The sequence below is a fragment of the Nanorana parkeri genome, unplaced genomic scaffold (genome assembly GCF_000935625.1).
Source record: "Nanorana parkeri isolate BGI_ZX_2015 unplaced genomic scaffold, ASM93562v1 scaffold423, whole genome shotgun sequence".
NCBI lineage: Eukaryota > Metazoa > Chordata > Amphibia > Anura > Dicroglossidae > Nanorana > Nanorana parkeri.
The window spans coordinates 548,988-569,055 of record NW_017306691.1 but is presented as its reverse complement, the minus strand read 5'-3'; the positions used below and the strand labels follow the sequence as shown (position 1 = coordinate 569,055).

Below are 20,068 nucleotides of genomic sequence, written 5' to 3'. Positions count from 1 at the left end.
CTGAACCGAATAATTATTTTATTTCTAACCTTTTAAAATGTTTTAAAATATTTTATTTTTATTTTTTGACTTTACTGTTGGGGGCTTCGGGGAAACATTAGGGGTCTAAACAGATCCCTGACATTTCCCTTTTAAAATAGAAAAAGAGATTGAGAACACAACACAGTCCTCAATCTCTTATTCTGCAGCCCCTGTTATAACTGAACAAGAAGCCTCTATACTGAGTGTTCCTGTTCATTCATAACTTGGAGATAGTATGTTTACTATATCCTCATCATAAATGAACAGGAATCACTTCCCATTCATTCATAATTGAGGACACAGTAAACATACTATGTCCTAAATTATTTACAAACACTCAGCGATCACTGAGTGCTTGAACCCGCTCTCCATCCACGCTGTCACAGGAGGCTGAGCGAGCGGTGCAGGGAGGAGAGCTCAAACTCCTCTGACAGCTGACTCCTCCCCCGCACCACCGGTCCCAGCCTCCTGTAACAGCTGTCTCCGCCCCCACACCGCTGGTCTCCTAAACTGTCACAGGAGGCGGGGCGAGAGCTCAGCCTCTCGTGACACCACTGACAGCTGTCTCCGCCCTCACACCCTCTCCTAATCTGTCACAGGAGGCTGAGCGGTGCCGGAGGAGAGACGCCGGCCGCTCACATTGGTCTCCTCCCCCGCCCTGCTCAACCTCCTGTGACAGTTTGTCTTTTCCCCCTGGACGCTGTGTCAGGGAGGACACAGAGAAGCGCCCAGCGGGGAGGAGAGAAACCAGGGATGCAACGCAATTTCCGAAAGTTGCCATTTTTAGAGGTTATTAGCCAACATTCCACTATGAAGAAGCTAATCATTAGAATACAACTCCAGGGAGAGTAAATGTGCACTGGTCCATTATCCCTTTTATGCTTCATTCCTACCACACTGGGCTTCTTTTGTCACTTCATAAATTGGAAATGAATGGCCATGACTGTGGATTAACTGAATTAGAGCTTGGCTATACCTGGTTAGTTTAGAGTAGTTAAGCAAATTGGTAAGGGCTTGATTACCTTATAACCAGCAGGGAAGGTGCACAATGGGAATGGCCATTGAATATATACAAAAGCTTTCCTAACTGGGAAGATTAGAGCCTACATGACAGTGTACATCCAGAAATACACTTAATGCCACCTAAGCACCACTCTTTCTCTGTGGCTGCGAGTTAAAGTCCCATGTGCACCTTTTTTAGAACTCTTTACCTTGTGGGTGGAGGGGATGTCAAGGATTGCAAATACTAATTTTCTGAGAACAAAAGCTTTGCTACAACATGACAAAACTTTTTTGATTTGAAAATGCAGAACTGATCCACACGGGCTGTGCCAGCTGCTGAACACATACTATACATATCCTGTATGGATTATACTAGGGATGCACCGATACAAGTATCCTAGGTATTTTTATTTTTTTTACAAGTACTCATACACGTAAAAATGCCCCGATACCCAAAACCGATTCTGGCCCTTTACATTTTCAAACTGAAGCGGCTGCTAAAAGGTCCCACGTTTGCTGCAGACCTTGGAGCAGCCTTCTTGGGTACCACCTGTTTACAGTGCCAGCCCGCACATCTACTCCCTCCTGAGACTCCTGCACCAACACAAAGCACCGGGACCCGCCAGGGGAGGAGAAGAGAGGCTGCACCATGCAGCCCATTCTGAGGATGGTAAGGTATAGGGTGGGCTCCCCCCGGGTACATCCCGCATTGTTCTGAGTACAGAAGTTTTGGTCCTGCACTACTACAGTGCATCATGTCCTGAGATCTGCACATCATTCCTTTTCATCCCAGCCATGGTACCATGTTATCTGACTGCAGAACATTCCTCCCATCCCAGCTATGGTACCATGTCATCTGACTGCAGATCATTTCTCCCCATCCCAGCCATGGTACTATGTTATCTGACTGCAGATAATTTAAGGAAATGGTTGTGTAATGTTATGAAATGGAAATCCGCTCACTTTGACCTGACAATTATATGTATGTATGATCTTGTATTAAAAGAATTAGAATTTTAGGGTTGTTGTGGTGCTATGGCAGACCATTCAAATGAATGTGCTGCCTGAATGCAACGCACGACATACCGCACGTTAAAGCACCACATTGGACTAGACAGATCTGTATAGGTCCTCAGGCTTTGTTATTACACAAGCATCTCTCTTCCATTTATTCTAGCTTACAGTGCACAATGGAAAGTGCATAACTAAAAGGCAAGCAGAATGAACAATAAGTGAACACACAACACAGAATGCCAATGCCACTCTTATTGGTAGAATAAGGGATATCTAATGTAGAATTTTTAGGATACCCCTGGATATAATTTTGTTAGTAAAAAATAATATACAAAGCCTCTAGTATAATGTCAGTTGTAGACATAATGCTAAATATATCACAAATACAAAGCGCTATTTTTACTGTCACGTTCATCCACAATACAAAGCTACACACACTAATATCCAGATTACCTGGGCTCACCATCAGCTGGAAATAATGTAATTTGTTGGGGTCAGGGAAATTCACTTTACACGTACCTAGAGAAATGGGGAAAAAAAAGGCTTAGCATTACTATCTTCATGCATTGTATTACATATAAAAATATAGTCTGATATTACGACAACTGCTTAATATGTTTAGTATCTCAATATTTACTGAAAATACATTTGCTAAAGACTTCATGATAGGTAGGTGAATGTTGTGCAAACAAGACATTGTTTTTCAAACTTTCAACTAATAATAACTACAACATCTTAAAAGTAATTGTGATACCCAGCTAGCAAAACATTTTACTAAAGATGACTTTTAGCTGACGCAAGTGATAAAATCTGCAGTTATCGCCATATAAAATCACAAAGCAACATTAGAAAGTGACCTGACCTAAAAACGTATCCAAGGTAAGATTAACCTGTGTAAGTCTTAAAATCGCAGAGGAGCACATAAGATTCTAGGGCCAGCCTAGCTGTACATAGGGCTTCACTCTAAGCTGAAATTAAGCCCCACCCCTTGCTATTGCCGCTTTCTCTCTCAGCCTATCATTTAACTGGCAAACTCCAGAACCTCAGTAGAGGCTCTGCCAATAGAATGAAACGGATTAATTTAGAAGCTGAGGCCCTGAATCCTTGTTGGGCCAAGCAGCTCCAGGAGGATTTATTTGAAGACTAACACAGGCACTCAAGAGCCCCTTCCAGTGCCTAGCCACTATGCTGATTCACTGACTTCACTACTCTCCAAGTTACTGATCTGGATAAGTACAGAGGTCTGAAAAGACAGTACAGTCAGAAATCCTCATCTGTGCTCTTGTTCTAGGTCTGTAAATCAAGATTTGGAAGCCAGAGTTGGAATATGACAACCATGCAACAAGCATATGTAGAATATAAAGGAGGCAATGGCATTCCCATGTTTCTCTCAGGATAGATTTCCTTTATTCACTCAGTGTGAAGATGCATAGCGATCTTGTACAAAGAGATATAGAAAGAACAAATCAAACACTTCTGCTTACATGGTAGGTTTGCTTCAAGTTCTGCTACTTCTGAAAGACACAAAATAGAGAAAAGAAAAAAAGGATGAACAGTGATCATACATCAGAACTAAAAACCTAAACAAGAAAGAAATGTAAGACTGTTCATTATAAAATGTTACATTATGTGTATTGGCATTCTTCTCATCTGAAGGAAATATAAGTGCCAAGCATTCTAGACTCTGGTCAATCTACAGCGGGATGTTCATTGGAGGACCTCATCCACTACGCTTGGCTTCCAGGCTGAAGGTGCCAATTCATTTTTTTTTTTTTTTTTTTACAAAGTAAAAAGGTTTTTTTTGGTGTTAAGGTCGTCTGCTAGGAAGACTTCACATTCGGCTGTTACCCTGACCAGCTATAAAGTGACACTAAACTCAGGAGTTGAAGTGACATTAAACCCTCAGACTTTTTAACATAAAACAATACTGTAATGTGCGCCTTACTGTAATCCATGGTTATTTCCCTTCTCTTTGCTGCTCTTCCTTTTAAATCTGTATCTCTTCTCATGCTCTGCAGAACTTCTGTTTTGCAGCAGACTGCCTTGTCTCAGGAATGGATACACGGTGTCTGTGTATACGTTTCTATAGGCTTGTAACCTGAGCCAGCCCTACAGGAAGAGGCCCTGAGCTGGAAAGGGAAGTTCTCCCCAATCATGAGAAGACATGAGGATTTAAAAGGAAGAGCAGCAAAGAGAAGGGAAACAACCATGGATTACAGTAAGGCGCACATTACAGTATTGGTTTATGTTAAAAAATCTGAGGGTTTAATGTCACTTTAAACCTAAAAATGCATTCAAGTATCTTAACTAGTAACAAAAATGTATCTCATTTGTGTATCACTTGGCTGCAGATCCTTAAATCATCTCTGAATTGGTGCTTGCACTGTCCTTTCTTCTGGAGGGGGGCTACTTTTGTTCCCCATGGTCCCCGTGTGTGTTGTAAAGTAGCCAATTCACCAAAGTGATGGACTACAATCTCACGTTTAGTTAACTAATTTGTATTGAGCTGGTAGTCCATCACAGGAGAGAGCTTGGAGCGGTGACTACTTTACAACACACACAGGGACCATGGGGAACAAAAGTAGCCACCCTCCAGAAGGAATGACGGTGTCAGCACCAATTCAGAGATGATTTGAGAATCTACAGCCGAGTGATGCACAAAGAAGATACATTGTTGTAAACAGTTACTTGAATGTATTTTTAAGATTTAAAGGGTTTCTAAACCCTCAGGTGTTTTTTTGCATATATCTACGGCTAGCAAGCAGTAGATATATGCAAAAAGTAAAAAAAAAAAAAGCTTTAACAGCGGTTTAAACTTACGCCGTCTTCGCCACGCGCTCCCATAAGAAAATCCGAAACTGCTCGGGCGGCCGCGAAGCATCTTGGGGCGGGTGCATGCGCAGGTCAGATTTTCGGCCGGGAGACGAGGAGAGATGCAAGGTAAGTCTATGGACGCGTACACCCGCATGCAGACACCGTGGGACAGGAAGTACCAGCAAAGACAGAGGAGTCAGCGCTGGATCGGAGAGCCACCGCACCGCTGGAGGAACAGATGAAAACATCAGGAAAGAAGAAGATCAGATTAAGAGACATCATTTAAGGTAAGTGCTAACATTAACATTGGGGGGAGGGAATTTTTTTTAACTTTAATGTCACTTTAACTCCTGAGTTTAGTGTCACTTTAATGATCCAACTTGTGATTAAGAACTATAGTCTTTGTTTGCCTTTGAACCTACAAAAACTGAGCTAAGAAAGCAGACACTGCACCAATGCAGCAGCAAACCAACATACAGCTTGAAGAAAAATATAGCAACAACAATGTCCATTTGGTAACTATAAAATGCTGTGCTGAGATACAGTACTCTGGTATTTTATAGGACACAACTAATGTCACATAATGTCTCTCCACAAACGAGGAAAAAAAAAGGACTAAACACTAAAATGTAGATAGGAAATGAAGTAGCAATTTACAGAGCTTGAAAATTCACAGCTGCAAAATGAAACCTTTCCGCAAGACATTTCTAATGTGTGGGATGTCATAAAGGCAGCAGAGTGTGCAGATTTTCCAATTTCCACTGGTCTGCCCTCTGAACCTGACAGAGCATAAAAGAACAATATTCCAGCTTCAGGAGAGCAGAACAGCAAATAATATTTCAGTTTATGGCTAGAAGCCTGCTGAAACAAGGCACAGTATACAAACATGCGTAAAAGACGAGACATTTAAAAAAAAAAAAAAAGACTCAGAAAAGGAATAAAAAATAAAAAAAATCATAAGATAATGAAACGAAAAGAATAAAAGTAAATAAATACATCCAGTACAAGAAAGTGGAAACATGGCAAAGATCTACACCAGTCTGAATCTCTAGTGACAAGCAGAAAGTCAGAGCTGTACCTTATGCAACCTACAGAAACGTAATTCTGACAAAAAGTAAAAAGAATATTTTTGGTGATGGAGAGAATTGTCATCTCCACTGCCAACAATAAGCATAGATTTACACCGATCATTACAATGGCACCTGGAAGTGGGTGGCATATATTAGGCAGCAAGGGAACATTTTGTGCCTGAAGATGAATTGGAAGCAAAAAAAACAAAAACTGGCAGGCGTAAGGATTTTAGCGACTTTGAAAAGAGCCAATTTGCTGAAAAAAATGAATGCTGGCTCCAATAGAAAGGTGTCTGAACACACAGTGCATGGCAGTTTGTTGCGTATGGGGCTGGGTAGCCATAGACCGGTCAGGGTGTCCATGCCCACCCCTACAATGAGCATCACGTTTTGTATTACATCATGTGGATGGCTGGGTGCATTTGTGTCGCTTACCTGGGGAAGAGATGGCACCAGGGTGCATTATGGGAAGAAGGCAAGCTGGCAGAGGCAGTGTGATGCTTTGGGCAATGTTCTGCTGGGAAACCTTGGGTCCTGCCATTCACGTGGATGTTACTTTGACACGTACCGTCTACCTAAACATTGTTGCTGACCAAGTATATCCATTCATAGACACATTGTTCCCTGATGGCAGTGATCTCTTTCAGCAGGATAATGGACCCTGCCACAAAAAATTGTTCAAGAATGGTTTCAGGAACACAACAAGTTCAGGGTGTTGACTTCAAATTATCCAAATCTCAAATCCAATGGAGTATCTGGAGGATGTGCTGGAAAAACAAGTCAGATCCATGGAGGCCCCACCTCACGACTTATAGGACTTAAAGGATCTGCTACTGACTGCTCGGTGCCAGATACCAAAGCATACCTTAAGAGGTCCAGTGGAGCCCATGCCTCAACACATCAGGGCTGTTTTGATGGCAAAAGTGGGACCTATTAAATATTAGGCAGGTGGTCATAATGTTATGGCAGATTGCTGTATATGGTCCCGATACACTAGAGCTACCACAGCAACCTAAGTTGAGTTTAAGTTTTAAGTTGAGACTGGAGAAAGTGACCCTGCAATGCGCTGAACAGTGACATGACCTGGAATTAATACAGATCCTCTTCCCTGTGGTACCTCCAAGCAACTGAGAAGTGGGCTGATATTGCCAGACCCAAGAGCCATTCTTGAAGTGCTACCCTCCTACCATCATTGTGAGTGCAATATTGATTTTATTTTAACAACTACAGCATGCAGGCGGGGAACACAGACATACAACACTTTCAAGATTTGATTGGCCGAAGGTAGGAGAGACAGGCCGTCAGGGAGGCAAGTATAATACTTCTTTTGCAGGGTACTTTAGGATTTATTTTTTTTGACAGGATCATGTTAAAGCAGGGCTGGTAGCCAATGCTCCTTAAAAATTACAGCTTGCGCCTAACTTTTGAGAGTTGTTGTCAAGATAGCTGGCTTTTGGACTGGACAGACTGGCTCCAGAATTCCATATCAATTTGTCCACACCAGGACAAAAAATCTTTTCCTGGAAGAAAAATGGAGGCCGTCATTGCCGACTTCTATTCATGTAAATGATAGATGCCTAGCTTTCAATGTGGCTTTTTTATTCATTACTGTAAGTGACTAACCAGCCCAGAATAAGTACATAGACAGGACCGTCAGACTTTAGTCCAACTTTCCAAATATGTACATTACATTCAGCATAGTGACACATTTTTAAGCCAGTGAACCAGCAGAATTGCCAGGCAACTTTCAGGTCTGGGTAGATGAAGGCGGCTTCTTTTTTTTTGGGGGGGGGGGGTTTGCAGAATAGATAGAATTAAGGCTCTGCAGAGGCAAAGTGTAGGGCTGTGGACTGTTCTGGAAAGATCTCACAGAGGAAGTCCCTCAGGAAAGTCAAAATAGGGGTGTCCCCACCACCCACCCATAGCCAGTTGTGGATGGACAAAACAAAAGGTTTACAAGAAACCTTTATAATCAGGGGCCATCCAGCTCCTAACCCCACCATCTAGTCTGCACCAGTCTCACAACCTACCGGTCATTCCTCTTTGTCGTTCGTGTCTGCGCTACCTTCCACCCACATATTAGTGGCGTAGGCAGCGTACAGTTGCACAATGCTTTTTACAAAAAAAAACTATTTGAAATCAACAGCAATTTGCTTAATATCTCCCTTATTTATGCACTGCACCAAACTGAGCAATAACCTACGGAGAACCTATTCCAGAATAATATTACAAAGAAAAGATTTTAAAAAAAGCACAACTTCCAATTTATAGCGACTCCAGTAAAACTTTATCTGCACTATAAATTTAAGTTAAATATAGAAATACATAGTCTAAGGATGGAACAATTTAAACATGCAATATTAAAAGGAGTCTTACACAGGGGATACAGACACAATGTCACACACGCTATTCTGCCGAGCTGTGTATATTATTTATTGCAGAGATGTAAAGTGGATATTTCTGAACGGGGTCATCCACTTACATGAGGAAATTGGAACCAGACACACTTTAACATTAATAATTCAACTTTCTACAAACAAGGGAAGCTTGGAGCATTTACGGCAGACACCAATAACTCATTAATGTGTTCCAAAGAATCAGTTTTTATTGTGTGTAATACTGAGCTGCTAATGCAGAGAGCTAAAAATGCCCAGAGGAACACGGAGACAGATATATGGCATGACCCAGCTGTGCAATGCAACAAGATCACTAACTGCTCAACAGGGAAAACACTCTGCATAAGTGTACATAGTAAAACATAAAAAGTCGCCGAATTAACAGAAAGTGCAAAGACCACTGAGGATGTGCAGAGTACAGTAATTCTCTACTGCCAAGACACTAAAGAATAACTGCAAAATAGTTACACCTTATTCTTTAGTATGTAAACCATTACTCTAAAGGCAGAGGTCTCAACTGGTGGGTCGTGACCCAAAAGTGGCTCGCAACCCCGTGCCTTCCACTTTTCTAGATGCAGCACTGTCCATTCTTACACTGAGCAGCCATTCAAAATATGTGCCCGACGTCGAGTGTCGAATTGAGGTGAGGTGGGGTGGGCTGGGAGTATGGCCGCGAGGGAGCTCCATCCATACGTGCATTGCTTACAGCTCCCTCACATGTCCTATAGAGGTGCCTGGACTGGAGTGACGTCACATTCTGGCCCCCAACACCTCTACAGGCGTGCATGTGAGCTGTATAAGCAATGCACACATGGATGGAAACACTAATGTTTGTTCCATTGCAGTGCGACTTGGGTCACAACTTAATGACCCAGGACAAATGTGGGTCCTGAGGTTACACGGGTTGAGAACCACTGCTCTAAGGGTTCATCAGCTTTTATTGACCTTTAAACAAAGCATTAGAAAAAAATTTTGGGTTTAGAGTAATGCCTGGTGGTGGTCCACCTTGTGGACTTGATGACCATTCATTCATCACGTTCCGAGGACCCAAATCACCTCGTGCAAAGGTCATCCCAGAAACCAAAATATTACTAAATGTGACTATCAATTGAACTTCTATGAACATTTATCATTTATCTGAGATGACTGTAAATCACACGCAAATTAAAACTTGAACACCAAAAACTGCACGGGAATAATGGTAAAACCACAAGCTGAAATGCATGTAAGCAAAAACTAGCAATTCTTACCAAACCTAGAGAGAACATTAAAAGAACATCAAAAAAAGAAAGGACACCCACTCTGTCGGGATCTGGCCCGTTCTGCTGTATATAACTGACACACGCTCTTAGTTTCCATATTACAAGCTGCCTATCCACATTGATCTCATCCCACTACTTGACTCCTATGTCTGCTCTGCATCACTCTTCCTGTCTGTCTAGCATTGCATGAGCATACCTGCTACAAAAGAGGCTCTTGGAGTCATCACACTGTTTTCTTGGGCACATTAGTATAACAAAACTTTAATTATAAAGATGATTTTGACAAAGTATTTGTATGCTAGTATTATAGATGATGCACAATTGCTCGTATAGCAGACCACTCAAGCTGTTTAAAAAAAAAACAAAAAAAAAAACACTAGTATGAGAGAAGGTCGATTGCAATGACACAGGGCCAAACACATATTGAGAATGTTGCCGAAAAAGGAGTCAGACTTGTCAACATGTCTGAACAAGAACATGTCTTAACAACTGGGTCGCTAAATGCATGCAAATATTTGCTTTTAGCAACTTCATAAATTGATATTTTTCAGTGAAGTACATTGGTATGCTTGGAAATTCTTTACCCTGTTCTTGGTTTTACAGGAGGTAGTACTGGAGCATGGTTAGCTTTTTAGAAATGTTATAATACTTTTTTTACCCGTGTTTCTACTTCTTAGAAGCGTTCCCTGCTCTCAGAAAGGAGTCACACTCATGCACGGCGCTAGGCGGCATGCACGAGTGGGAAATCTGTTTGAAAATGTAAACACCCGGCGATGGCGCGCTCTGTAGAGATGCTCGATTGCTTGTAATATGCATGCAGGTGTGATCAGTATACAATCTGCCTCTGAACTCCTCCCCATTGTCCGAATGCAGGAAGTGATGTATATTACATCATTTTCTCATTCATCTGTCACTCTCGGGCTACAGAAGCCAGAGAGAAGCTGGTGAAGCAGACCTCTGCTTCATCAGCTTCTCTGGGGGTCCCTAGGTGATATTAGAGGTCTTAGAGCCTAATGTCTACATAAAAAGGACCTGTCAGAGTAAATTGGCTAACACATAGGGGGGTTGTTAGCCCCTATGTGATAGCAATAAAGTGAAGTGGAAAAAAAAAAAGGTTAATAAAAATTAGAATTAAAAAGTCCAAAAAAAAAAACAATAAAAATTTTTTTACACATACACATTGGGGATGCACCAATATATCGGCCACCGAAACATATTGGCCGAAAATGGCACCTCCCGCATCGCTCAGCCTCCTGTCACAGATCAGAGGCGAGCGGCTGTGTGGGCGGAGACAGCCAACGCTGTCACAGGAGACCAGTCGGCAGTGTGGGGGAGGAGTCAGCTGTCAGATCAAGCTCTCCTCCTCGCACCGCTCGCTCAGCCTCCTGTGACAGCTAGTCAGGAAGGAGAGCGAGTACAAACCCTCAGTGATCGCTAAATGTATGTAAATAATTGAGAACATAGTATGCTAACTATATCCTCAATTATGAATGAATGGGAAGTCATCTACGTCACCCCCTATTCATTCAGGATTGTGGTTATAGTAAACATACTCTGTCCTCATGTTATGAATGAACAGGAACACTCAGAGGGGGATTTATGAAAACTGGAGCAGACATAATATGGAGCACTTGCCTATGGCAACCAATAAGCTTCGCTCTTTAGTTTGCTCAGATAAGATTTGAAAATGAGACAGAGAAGCTGATTGGTTGCATTGCATAGCTGCTCCAGATTTTGATAAATTCTCCTCATAGTATAGAGCATGGCTCAAAATTTCAAGTCCTGAGCTACTAGCCAGGCCTTAAGAGTCACTAGCCACCAGTTGCCTCTCAATTAAAAAAAACACACACAAAGCACAGTGGTTTTAAGTCCTTTGCCACACAGCTAAATCTAACGTTTTGGCTGGAGTTCTGCTTTCCCCTTCATGGCTCCAGCAACAGGCTCTGCATAGATCTGCCTTACAAACAAGGCCATTTCCTATTGTCATCAAATTCAAGTAGATGTTAAAAAAGTCATGTTCCACACCCCAAAACCTTTCTTTCATTCTGGTAAAAAAAAGGGGGCACTTCCTACAGAATGAATGGCTGCAGTGTGATGATGCTACCGGCTCTCTGGTCAGCTGACCTTATCACTGGACTAGCAAAATGCGGCAGTATTTACCAAAAGACCACATTTAACCTAATTCCTAATTGAAACCAATGAAGACAAACACAACCATTCAATTATATAATAACATACTCATGAAAAACAGAAGATGAAATCTTTTTCATCCTCCTACAATCCCCTGCATAGCAGAGATCAGACTGGGTGGTTATTTTACATGAATCAGGCACTGGAAGAGAACAGTTTAGTCTGCTTAAAGAGGAGAGCACAAGGAGGAACTAAGCAGTGTGGCTGGGCTCTTCCATAGTCCATTTATCTAGAAGAGGATAGAGTTGCAATAGTAAGAAGTGGTACCAGCACAGGCTACTTAGGTTAATACGGTTATGGATATACTACACTGGCCACTTTATTAGGTACATCTTGCTAGTACTGGGTTGGACCCCTTTTGTCTTCAGACCTGCTTTAATTATTTGTGGCATTGATTCAACAAGGTGATGGAAACATTCCTTAAAGAGTTTGGTTGATACTGACATGATAGCATCACACAGTTGCTGCAGATTTGTCGGCTGCACATCCGTGATGGCAGGATGGATCCATGCTTTCATTTTGTTTACATCAAAATCTGACCCAACCATCAGAATGTCGCAACAGAAACCGAGACTCATCAGACCAGGCAACGTTTTTCCAATCTTCTATTTTACCATTTTGGTGAGCCCTTACAAACTGTAGCCTGAGTTTCCTGTTCTTAGCTGACAGAAGTGGCACTCGGTGTGGTCTTCTGTAGCCCATCTGATTCAAGGTTCGACGTGTTGTGTGTTCAGAGAGGGTATTCTGCATACCTCGGATGTAACCAGTCGTTATTTGAGTTACTGTTGCCTTTCTATCAGCTTGAACCAGTCTGCCCATTCTCCTCTGACCTCTGACATCAACAAAGTATTCTTGCCCACACAACTGCCGCTCAGTGGATATTTTGTCTTTTTCAGACCATTCTCAGTAAATCCGAGAGGGTTGTGTAGTTGCTGAAATACTCAGACCAGCTCGTCTGGCACCAACAACCATGCCACGTTCAAAGTCACTTAAATCACCTTTCTTCCCCATTCTGATGCTCGGTTTGAACTTCAGCAGACCATCTTGACCATATCTACTTGCCGAAATGTATTAAGTTACTGCCATGTGATTGGCTGATTAGATATTTGTGTTAACAAGCAGTTGAAGAGGTGTACCTAATAAAGCGGCCAGTGAGTGTATACTCGGATTATATGGCAACTTCTCTAACAATCTGTATGTCTGCCCACTACAGATCACTTTGTAATGGCAGGACTACAAACCATCCTTCGCTCTCCTGTTGAAGTGACTTCCAGCCAAAACTTAACTGTAACCACTTCAGCTCTACATCAGCATACCCCCTATAGACCAGAGCTTTATTGCCGATATTGGTAAAATAATTACTTTACTGTTTATGTGATCCATAGACAAAAAAAAAAAAGGTAACAAAACGAATAAAAAGCACTTTCTTGTACTTTGCTAAGTTTTAGTTTAAAAAACAATGAGTGATACCATCGATAAAAAGTATAAAACTTTCATTCTATCATTTGTCCTGTTTCAGACAACACTAAAAATATCATTCTGGCACAAAGCATAACAGAGTTTTTTTTACAAATGAAATATTGGCTTTTGTTCCTAATTCTGAACTTTTTTATTGTGATAGTAAAGTAACAAAATGAATAAAAACAAAAACACAATTTAAGGAAAATGACAACATTTCATCTAGAAAAAGGCAAATAACTACTACCTTTTATAAGCAATCTATCACGGATGGACACTCTGCGAGAAGAGTCAGAAGTTGCAGTGGAAGCTCTGCTTCCTTTCACCCCATCGTCCCGCTTGAGCTTGCTTGCCAGTGTCAACATCCCGCTGAACTTACACCTGTAACAGAAACGCATCACATGATGAGCAAAGAGGAGCATGGTCACACAATGAGCACTTTTATCAAATGTAAAAATGGAAAGCAATACTGTCCAAAGGTGAGCATTTAAAGGGACTGTGTGGTGAAATGGTGCGTGTGTGTGTGGTGAAATGGTGCGTGTGTGTGGTGAAATGGTGCGTGTGTGCATGTGGTGAAATGGTGCGTGTGGTGAAATGGTGCGTGTGTGTGTGTGGTGAAATGGTGCGTGTGTATTTACTATTATTATTAGGATTGCTATCTGCAAGATGATACTAAGAGCACAAAAGCAACCTAATGGCCTAGCACCATCTAATGGCTTCGTCCCACCTCTGCTAGAAATATAACCTGATACTGTACCAGGACTGGACTAATCCCAGGAGCTATGTAAACAATGATCCTTCAGGCTAGGTTCACACCTAGGCAATTGAGCTGGTGAGCTGTTGTCGTGCATTTTTGTTTGGGCGGTTTTCAATCCATATAGATGTCTATAGGACCCAAACCGCACAAAAATCGCTCCTGCAGCTTTTTGCATGTCAAATCACACAGGTGCAAACAGCTTCCATAGACTGGAATGCAAATCTCTGTTTTCTGTGATATCACACGGCTTAATGGCCTAGGTGTGAACCTAGCCTGAAATCTACAGCTGGTACCTGAGGTTTTCTCTAGTTGTTGTCAATGGGGCCGGCTCCTAGAAATAAAAATCCTTTGGCTCCTGGACTGGACAGACCGACTTGTGATATCCCTTTTAATTTCTCCACTTTTGCCTTACACTCTAAAAGCAATAAATAAATTCAGTGCAACTGTGTACATGTTAACTTTTACCCCTTAAAGTGACACTTAAGTCAGGAGTTAAATCCTAAAAATACATTTAAGTACCTTAAATATTAATAAAATGTAGATTATTTGTACATCACTCAGCTGTAGCTTCTCAAATCATCTCTGAACGAGCGCTCTCAAAAATATGTGAAATTAAAGGAGAACTATGAGGTGAGTGCTTTTCACTCACCTCATAGTTTTAGCCGACCTGTGACAATGAGACTGTCACAGGTCGGCTCAGTAGATCGGAAGGTGAGCGAACACGTACCGGCGTTCGCTCACTTCTCAATCCTGTCACGGCTCTCTGCTGTGACAGGGGAGGGGCTGGATTCCCCCCTCCCCGCTCCCATCCGCTGACTGGCGGAACGGACGGGGGAGGGTACAGCTGGCTCTGCCTATAGGCAGAGCCAGCTGTCAGTCACGCAGCTGGGCGGATCCAGGCATAATTGTCGGGATCCGCTTCAGCTGCGGCGTCTCAGTATACCGCGAGCAGCAGCTGAGCTTAGGGTGACGGGAGGATGCTAGTTTGTGTCCTCCCGTTACCCTAAGGAGAACTATGGGGAAAAGCCCTAACCCCATAGTTCTCATTTAAAGTGACACACAACTCAGAAACCTTAAAAATGCATTCAAGTATCCCATCAACAAAAATGTATCTGATTTGTGTATCACTTGGCTGTAGATCCTCAAATCATCTCTGAATTGGAGCTGACACTGTCCTTCCTTCTGGAGGGTGGCTACTTTTGTTCCCCATGGTCCCTGTGTGTGTTTTAAAGTAGTCACCGCTCCAAGTTCGTGCCAGTGATGGACTACAATCTCACATTTAGTTTACTAATTTGTATTGAGATTGTAGTCCACTCACAGGAGTGAATTTGGAGCGGTGACTACTTTACAACACACACAGGGACCATGGGGAACATTTTTAAGATTTAACTCCCGAGTGTAGTGTCACTTTAAGCAGAGGTCACAGTCCTATGTGTTGGGTAACTCTGGCACCCCAGGGCTTCCTGGGCCTTGAAAACTATGAGGAAAGTGACAACTTCAGGCACCATTTTGGCACTGACTACCTTCTCTTACCTCCAAGGTTCCCTCCAGCTGTGGTGAAACTACAAATCCCATGAAGCATCTCTCTCCCGGAGTCATGTCTGTGGCTGTGAGAATCTTGCAATGCCTCATGGGATTCGTAGTTCCACCACAGCTGGAGGGGCGCAGTTTGGACATTCCTACCTTAGACAAACCAAACAAATGATGGTTACTTTAGTTCTGATGGAATCGTCCCAACCTACCAATCCAGTAGATTACATTAGAACTTACATAAACCTCCGGATAAGCAATGCATGCAACTGTAACACTAAAACTCCTAATATTTGGGACAAATTGTGGCCATTTCCTACTGAACCCAAACACGCCTCCCACCCACAGTGTGATCGCCCGCATTGGAACACTGGTTACTGCAATGCCGCATGTTTTCCAGTGCAGTGTGATTGCAAAAAATTGTGCATGCAGTTTTATTCTGACGTAAACTGTTTGTAACACTCCATGTGTGCATTTCATTTTAAAGTAAAGGATAGTATTTCATTTTATTATCCAATTAAATCAAAAAAATAAAAAAATCGGCCAACTAATCGATTATGAAAATAATCATTAGTTGGGGCCTACTGCACTGCATAGAAAAGAACAGAGACCCAGTGATGGCATCAGCCTATAGCTAGGTATTTAAAAGGAAAGGTTTTATTTAAAAATATTATTAGCATTTTGATGATGAGGTGAGGAGGAACCAAGGAGGACAAATTACAACCAGATTAAGCTTCAGCTTTAATCATTCCCAACTCTCTGTGTATAATCTTTGGGTATACTGGCCCGACGCTCAGTTCTAAGCTTTTATTGCTGTGTCACCCAACTGACAATATTTCCGGACACCGTGCAAGCAGGGCATGGAATAACGGTGATGGGGTTTATGGAGAAAGACACATCCAGGCAACATTATCAGTCATAAGGTGGCATACAGCTGCCGATTATCGTACGATAATCGCGCGAAATCCCGCGATCGTAGATAATCGGCAGGAGTATGGGCAGCGGGCGACCGTTTCTACTGTACGGTCGCGCGTCTTTTGTCTTACGAGCACGTTGGAAAACCCGCCGAGAATCGTATGATTTTCGGCGGGTTTGTGGGGTGCTCGTAAGACAAATACGGTGCCGGTGTGCGCCCGCTCAGCATTGCAGTCATCAGAAGCCCTCCCCTCAGCGGATGATCGCAAGTACGATCTGCCTGTCCAAGATGGGCAGATCTTACGAGCTTTTAATTACCTTACAACCATCGCAAGACAAAATTCGTGCGATAGTTGTAAAGTGTATGGTCAGCTTTAGATTGTAACCCTTCACCATGCTGTCCCCACTGATAATATTTCCCATCACTTCCTGTCTCTATGACAACCTGTCAGCTGGAGAGGAAGTGAGGGGAAAAACAAAGACAGCAGCCACCACCTGGCAGTGAGGATCTAACAGTTCCCTACTCTATACAAACCTAAACAAAACATTCTGCATCTCCTCTCCTCTCCATGACTGTCCTGAACACAGCACTGAAACGTGGGGAAGCTTTTATCATTTTCAGGCCGTACACAAACCCTGCGAGCAAATGTGTCTGGTATCGGAATCACCATTGTTACAGCACGAAGGCCACTCACAGCAATGGGTTCTACGTGCCCCTCATTTTCATGTTGTACGATTAGATCACACAATAAAAGCAGTACAGTATGAGGACACAAGACAAGCACACCATCCACCTCTCCGACACAAGTCACCTTCCACCACAAAGTACAACTAAACCCATTTCTTATCATCTGGGTAGAGTGACCAGGGGGGTTAGAGCCCCTGTCAGGTTTCCATTGCTGCCTGTGTCCTCATTAAGGAGACTGGCTCTCTAACTGTCCTGATCACCAATGTCACTGGCAATGAAAATGAGAGAATCACCAGAACACGACTAGAGGGCCAGTCTTCCAATAGGGACACTTGTTCCCATGACAACCAAGAGGGGATTTCCCCCACATTGCAAAGATATCCTCTCACTTCCTGTTGATTCTACAGGACAGGAAGGGAAATCTCGCTAATGATGTGATACAGATGGAAAAAATAAAATGACAGGAGTTTTAACCCTTTCCCTACTCTATCCAAAATTGTAAGAAATGTTTTGCTTTAGATATACTTGAAGGCAAAGGACTCTCTAGCCACGCCCCCAGGTACATGGACCATGAAGATTTAACATGCAACAATTATTGGTTAAAGCTCCACTGTGAGCACCTGAAGAAAATACCCTTGTAGTGGGCCCCCCTCACTGCAAGGGTTAAATGCTCCTTAAATCTAGGGGTCAAAGAATGGGGTGCAATATTTATCTCATTCTTCAGTCCAGCAGGCTCCCTCCATCTGTGGGATTGGTCTCCCGAAGCCTATTCTCGAAGGTCACATGCTCGTGCCTTTAAGAGCAACGCAGGGCCAATAGTCCTGCATTGTGCATGAGGACAGTGAGGGACCACAACACACATCAGGAAGACGAGGAGAGCGCCGGAGCGAGGAATGGGGTAAGTAATACAGCCCCCCCCCCGGACTGAACAAGCATGCAGGAGGTCTCTGCATTCGTTTTCTTTTTCAGTCTCCCTTTTCCTTTACTCTCACCTGGAAATCCTGCCAGGAATACACTTCCTGTCCCAGGGTGACAACTCTCACAGTACTGTATTGATGAAGAAGCAATGTCACCCTAGGCTGTCAGCCTGATATCGGCTACAAACCCCTCCCTCTCTCCATTACATAGATGAGATGGGTTTGTAGTACACAGAAGATAACTCAGAAGGCTGCTGACATTAAGATTTTAGTTTGGTGAACAGGAAGTTACAAGGACTCAAGGTTTTTCAGGCAGGAGTTTTTCTGAAAATGTTCTTAAGACTTAGAAAATAAAAACGAATGCAGCCACCACATCTAAGGGCTGGGAAGCCTTAATATATTAGATTGTTGGTCTTAAAGCCTATCTCGGGGGAGGGGGGGCTGCCCTTGTAGTGAGGCTGCCCATGTACTGTAAGGGTTAACTGCTCATTTATGTCCAGGAGTATTGTGAAAAGGAATTTTATGTACCTGATCTCCATGAGCAGCACCTGCAGCCTCTTCTCTACTCCTATCCACTCCGGCAGTCAGAGGCCCGCTGATGTCTTACAGTGCAGGGTCCGTAGCCCCACATTATAAATGCGAATGCAGAGGAACAGTCCACAAGCCGGAGCAGAGGGGAGCGGGGATCAGGTAAGTCAAGTCATTTACACAATTGGGGGAATTTCTAAAAAACTGGAGCAGACAGAATCTGGAGCAGTTGCCCAGAGCAACCAATCAGCATCTCTCTTCAGTTTGCTCAGGTAAGATTTGAAAATGAGACAGAGAAGCTGATTGAAGTGCAAATCTGCTCCAGTATTGATAAATTCCCCCCATTACCCCTCGCCATAAATGATCAGTGTACACTTGCAGCATAGGGGGAGGCACACTGAATGGAGAGTCTGGTTATATTTCCCAGTGATAGGCTGACATTAATACCCGGAGGCCGGCTTCACACTTAGATAATGCTGGAACAGTCACATTTTTATTTTAGTCTTTTTTTCCTGTTGCAGATCTTTGCTCACTTCCTGTCTGGCAAAATGCTGTCCCCAAAACAGGAAGTGAGGGGTTAATCTCTGTAACTGAGCCCCGGATAGCTGTAAAACCTGAAGGGGGCTGTAAGCTTTCCCCATTCTATCCAAAACTAAATAAAAAAGGTTTTGCCTATAGATACACTTTAATAGTAATGATCATTTTTGATAGAGGTCTATGCAACAAACCAATAAGAGGAACAGAGGAGGAAAGAGGGACATGGGGATGTGGTTCCCTCAGAGGGACAGTTGGCAGCCATGTATATGGAGGTTCGGTGTCCCCTGCAATGGCCAAGGTTACATATGACAGGCTGTCCATACAGAGAGGACACTGACAGCTCCTCCATCTTCCCAGGACACAGACCGAATGCTGCCATGTACAGAGCTGACACAACAACTCAGAGAGGAGTGCTCTGCTCCCGGCACTGTGTATATATGTCTTCACATTCTACACACACTGTCACCTGCCTCGGCTCCTCTCAGCTCCGGGTCTAACCTCCCGGCAATGTCACACTTCCCTATCCCAACACAGCTAGATACAGTCTCCAGGAAGCCGGCCCGTTCCTCACTCCTGCTGCATGGGCGCCATCTTCTTTCCCACAGTGCTCAGCGGCCCGGCGTCAGAGCGCACGGAAGGTCGTTAGGGAACAGAACGCAGAAGCGGCCATATTGGATGTGGCAGTTGCTTGTGAACAGCTCCAGCCTAGCAGGAGCCCGCCCCCTGATGGCCATACAAGGGTATAGACTAGACTCCCTAGTAGGAGCCTGCCCCTGATGGCCATACAAGGGTATAGACGCCCTAGTATGAGCCCGTCCCCTGATGGCCATACAGGAGTATAGACTCTCCTGTAGAAGCCTGCCCTCTGCTGGTCATACATTAGTATAGATTCTCCAGTAGAAGCCTGCCCTCTGCTGGTCATACAGGAGTATAGATTCCCTAGTAGGAGCCTGCCCCAGGCTGGTCATA

General features: G+C 43.3%; 1 protein-coding gene across 2 annotated transcripts in view; it reads right to left on the bottom strand.

The window, feature by feature from the left end:
- UBE2F (ubiquitin conjugating enzyme E2 F (putative)) overlaps positions 1 to 19,739 on the bottom strand; it is a 192,011-nt gene extending 172,272 nt beyond the window's left edge. Inside the window, exons 1-4 of one of the 2 annotated variants that reach the window (XM_018559937.1) lie at positions 19,566 to 19,739; positions 13,475 to 13,608; positions 3,522 to 3,551; positions 2,491 to 2,556 (exon numbers count right to left, since the gene is read on the bottom strand). In XM_018559937.1, the coding sequence (XP_018415439.1) occupies positions 2,491 to 2,556; positions 3,522 to 3,551; positions 13,475 to 13,592 (214 nt within the window). In that variant the 5' untranslated portion in view covers positions 13,593 to 13,608; positions 19,566 to 19,739. The remainder of the gene's footprint in view (positions 1 to 2,490; positions 2,557 to 3,521; positions 3,552 to 13,474; positions 13,609 to 19,565) is intronic. The other variant, XM_018559935.1, reaches the window with a different exon arrangement.
- Between the last annotated feature and the right edge of the window lie 329 nt (positions 19,740 to 20,068).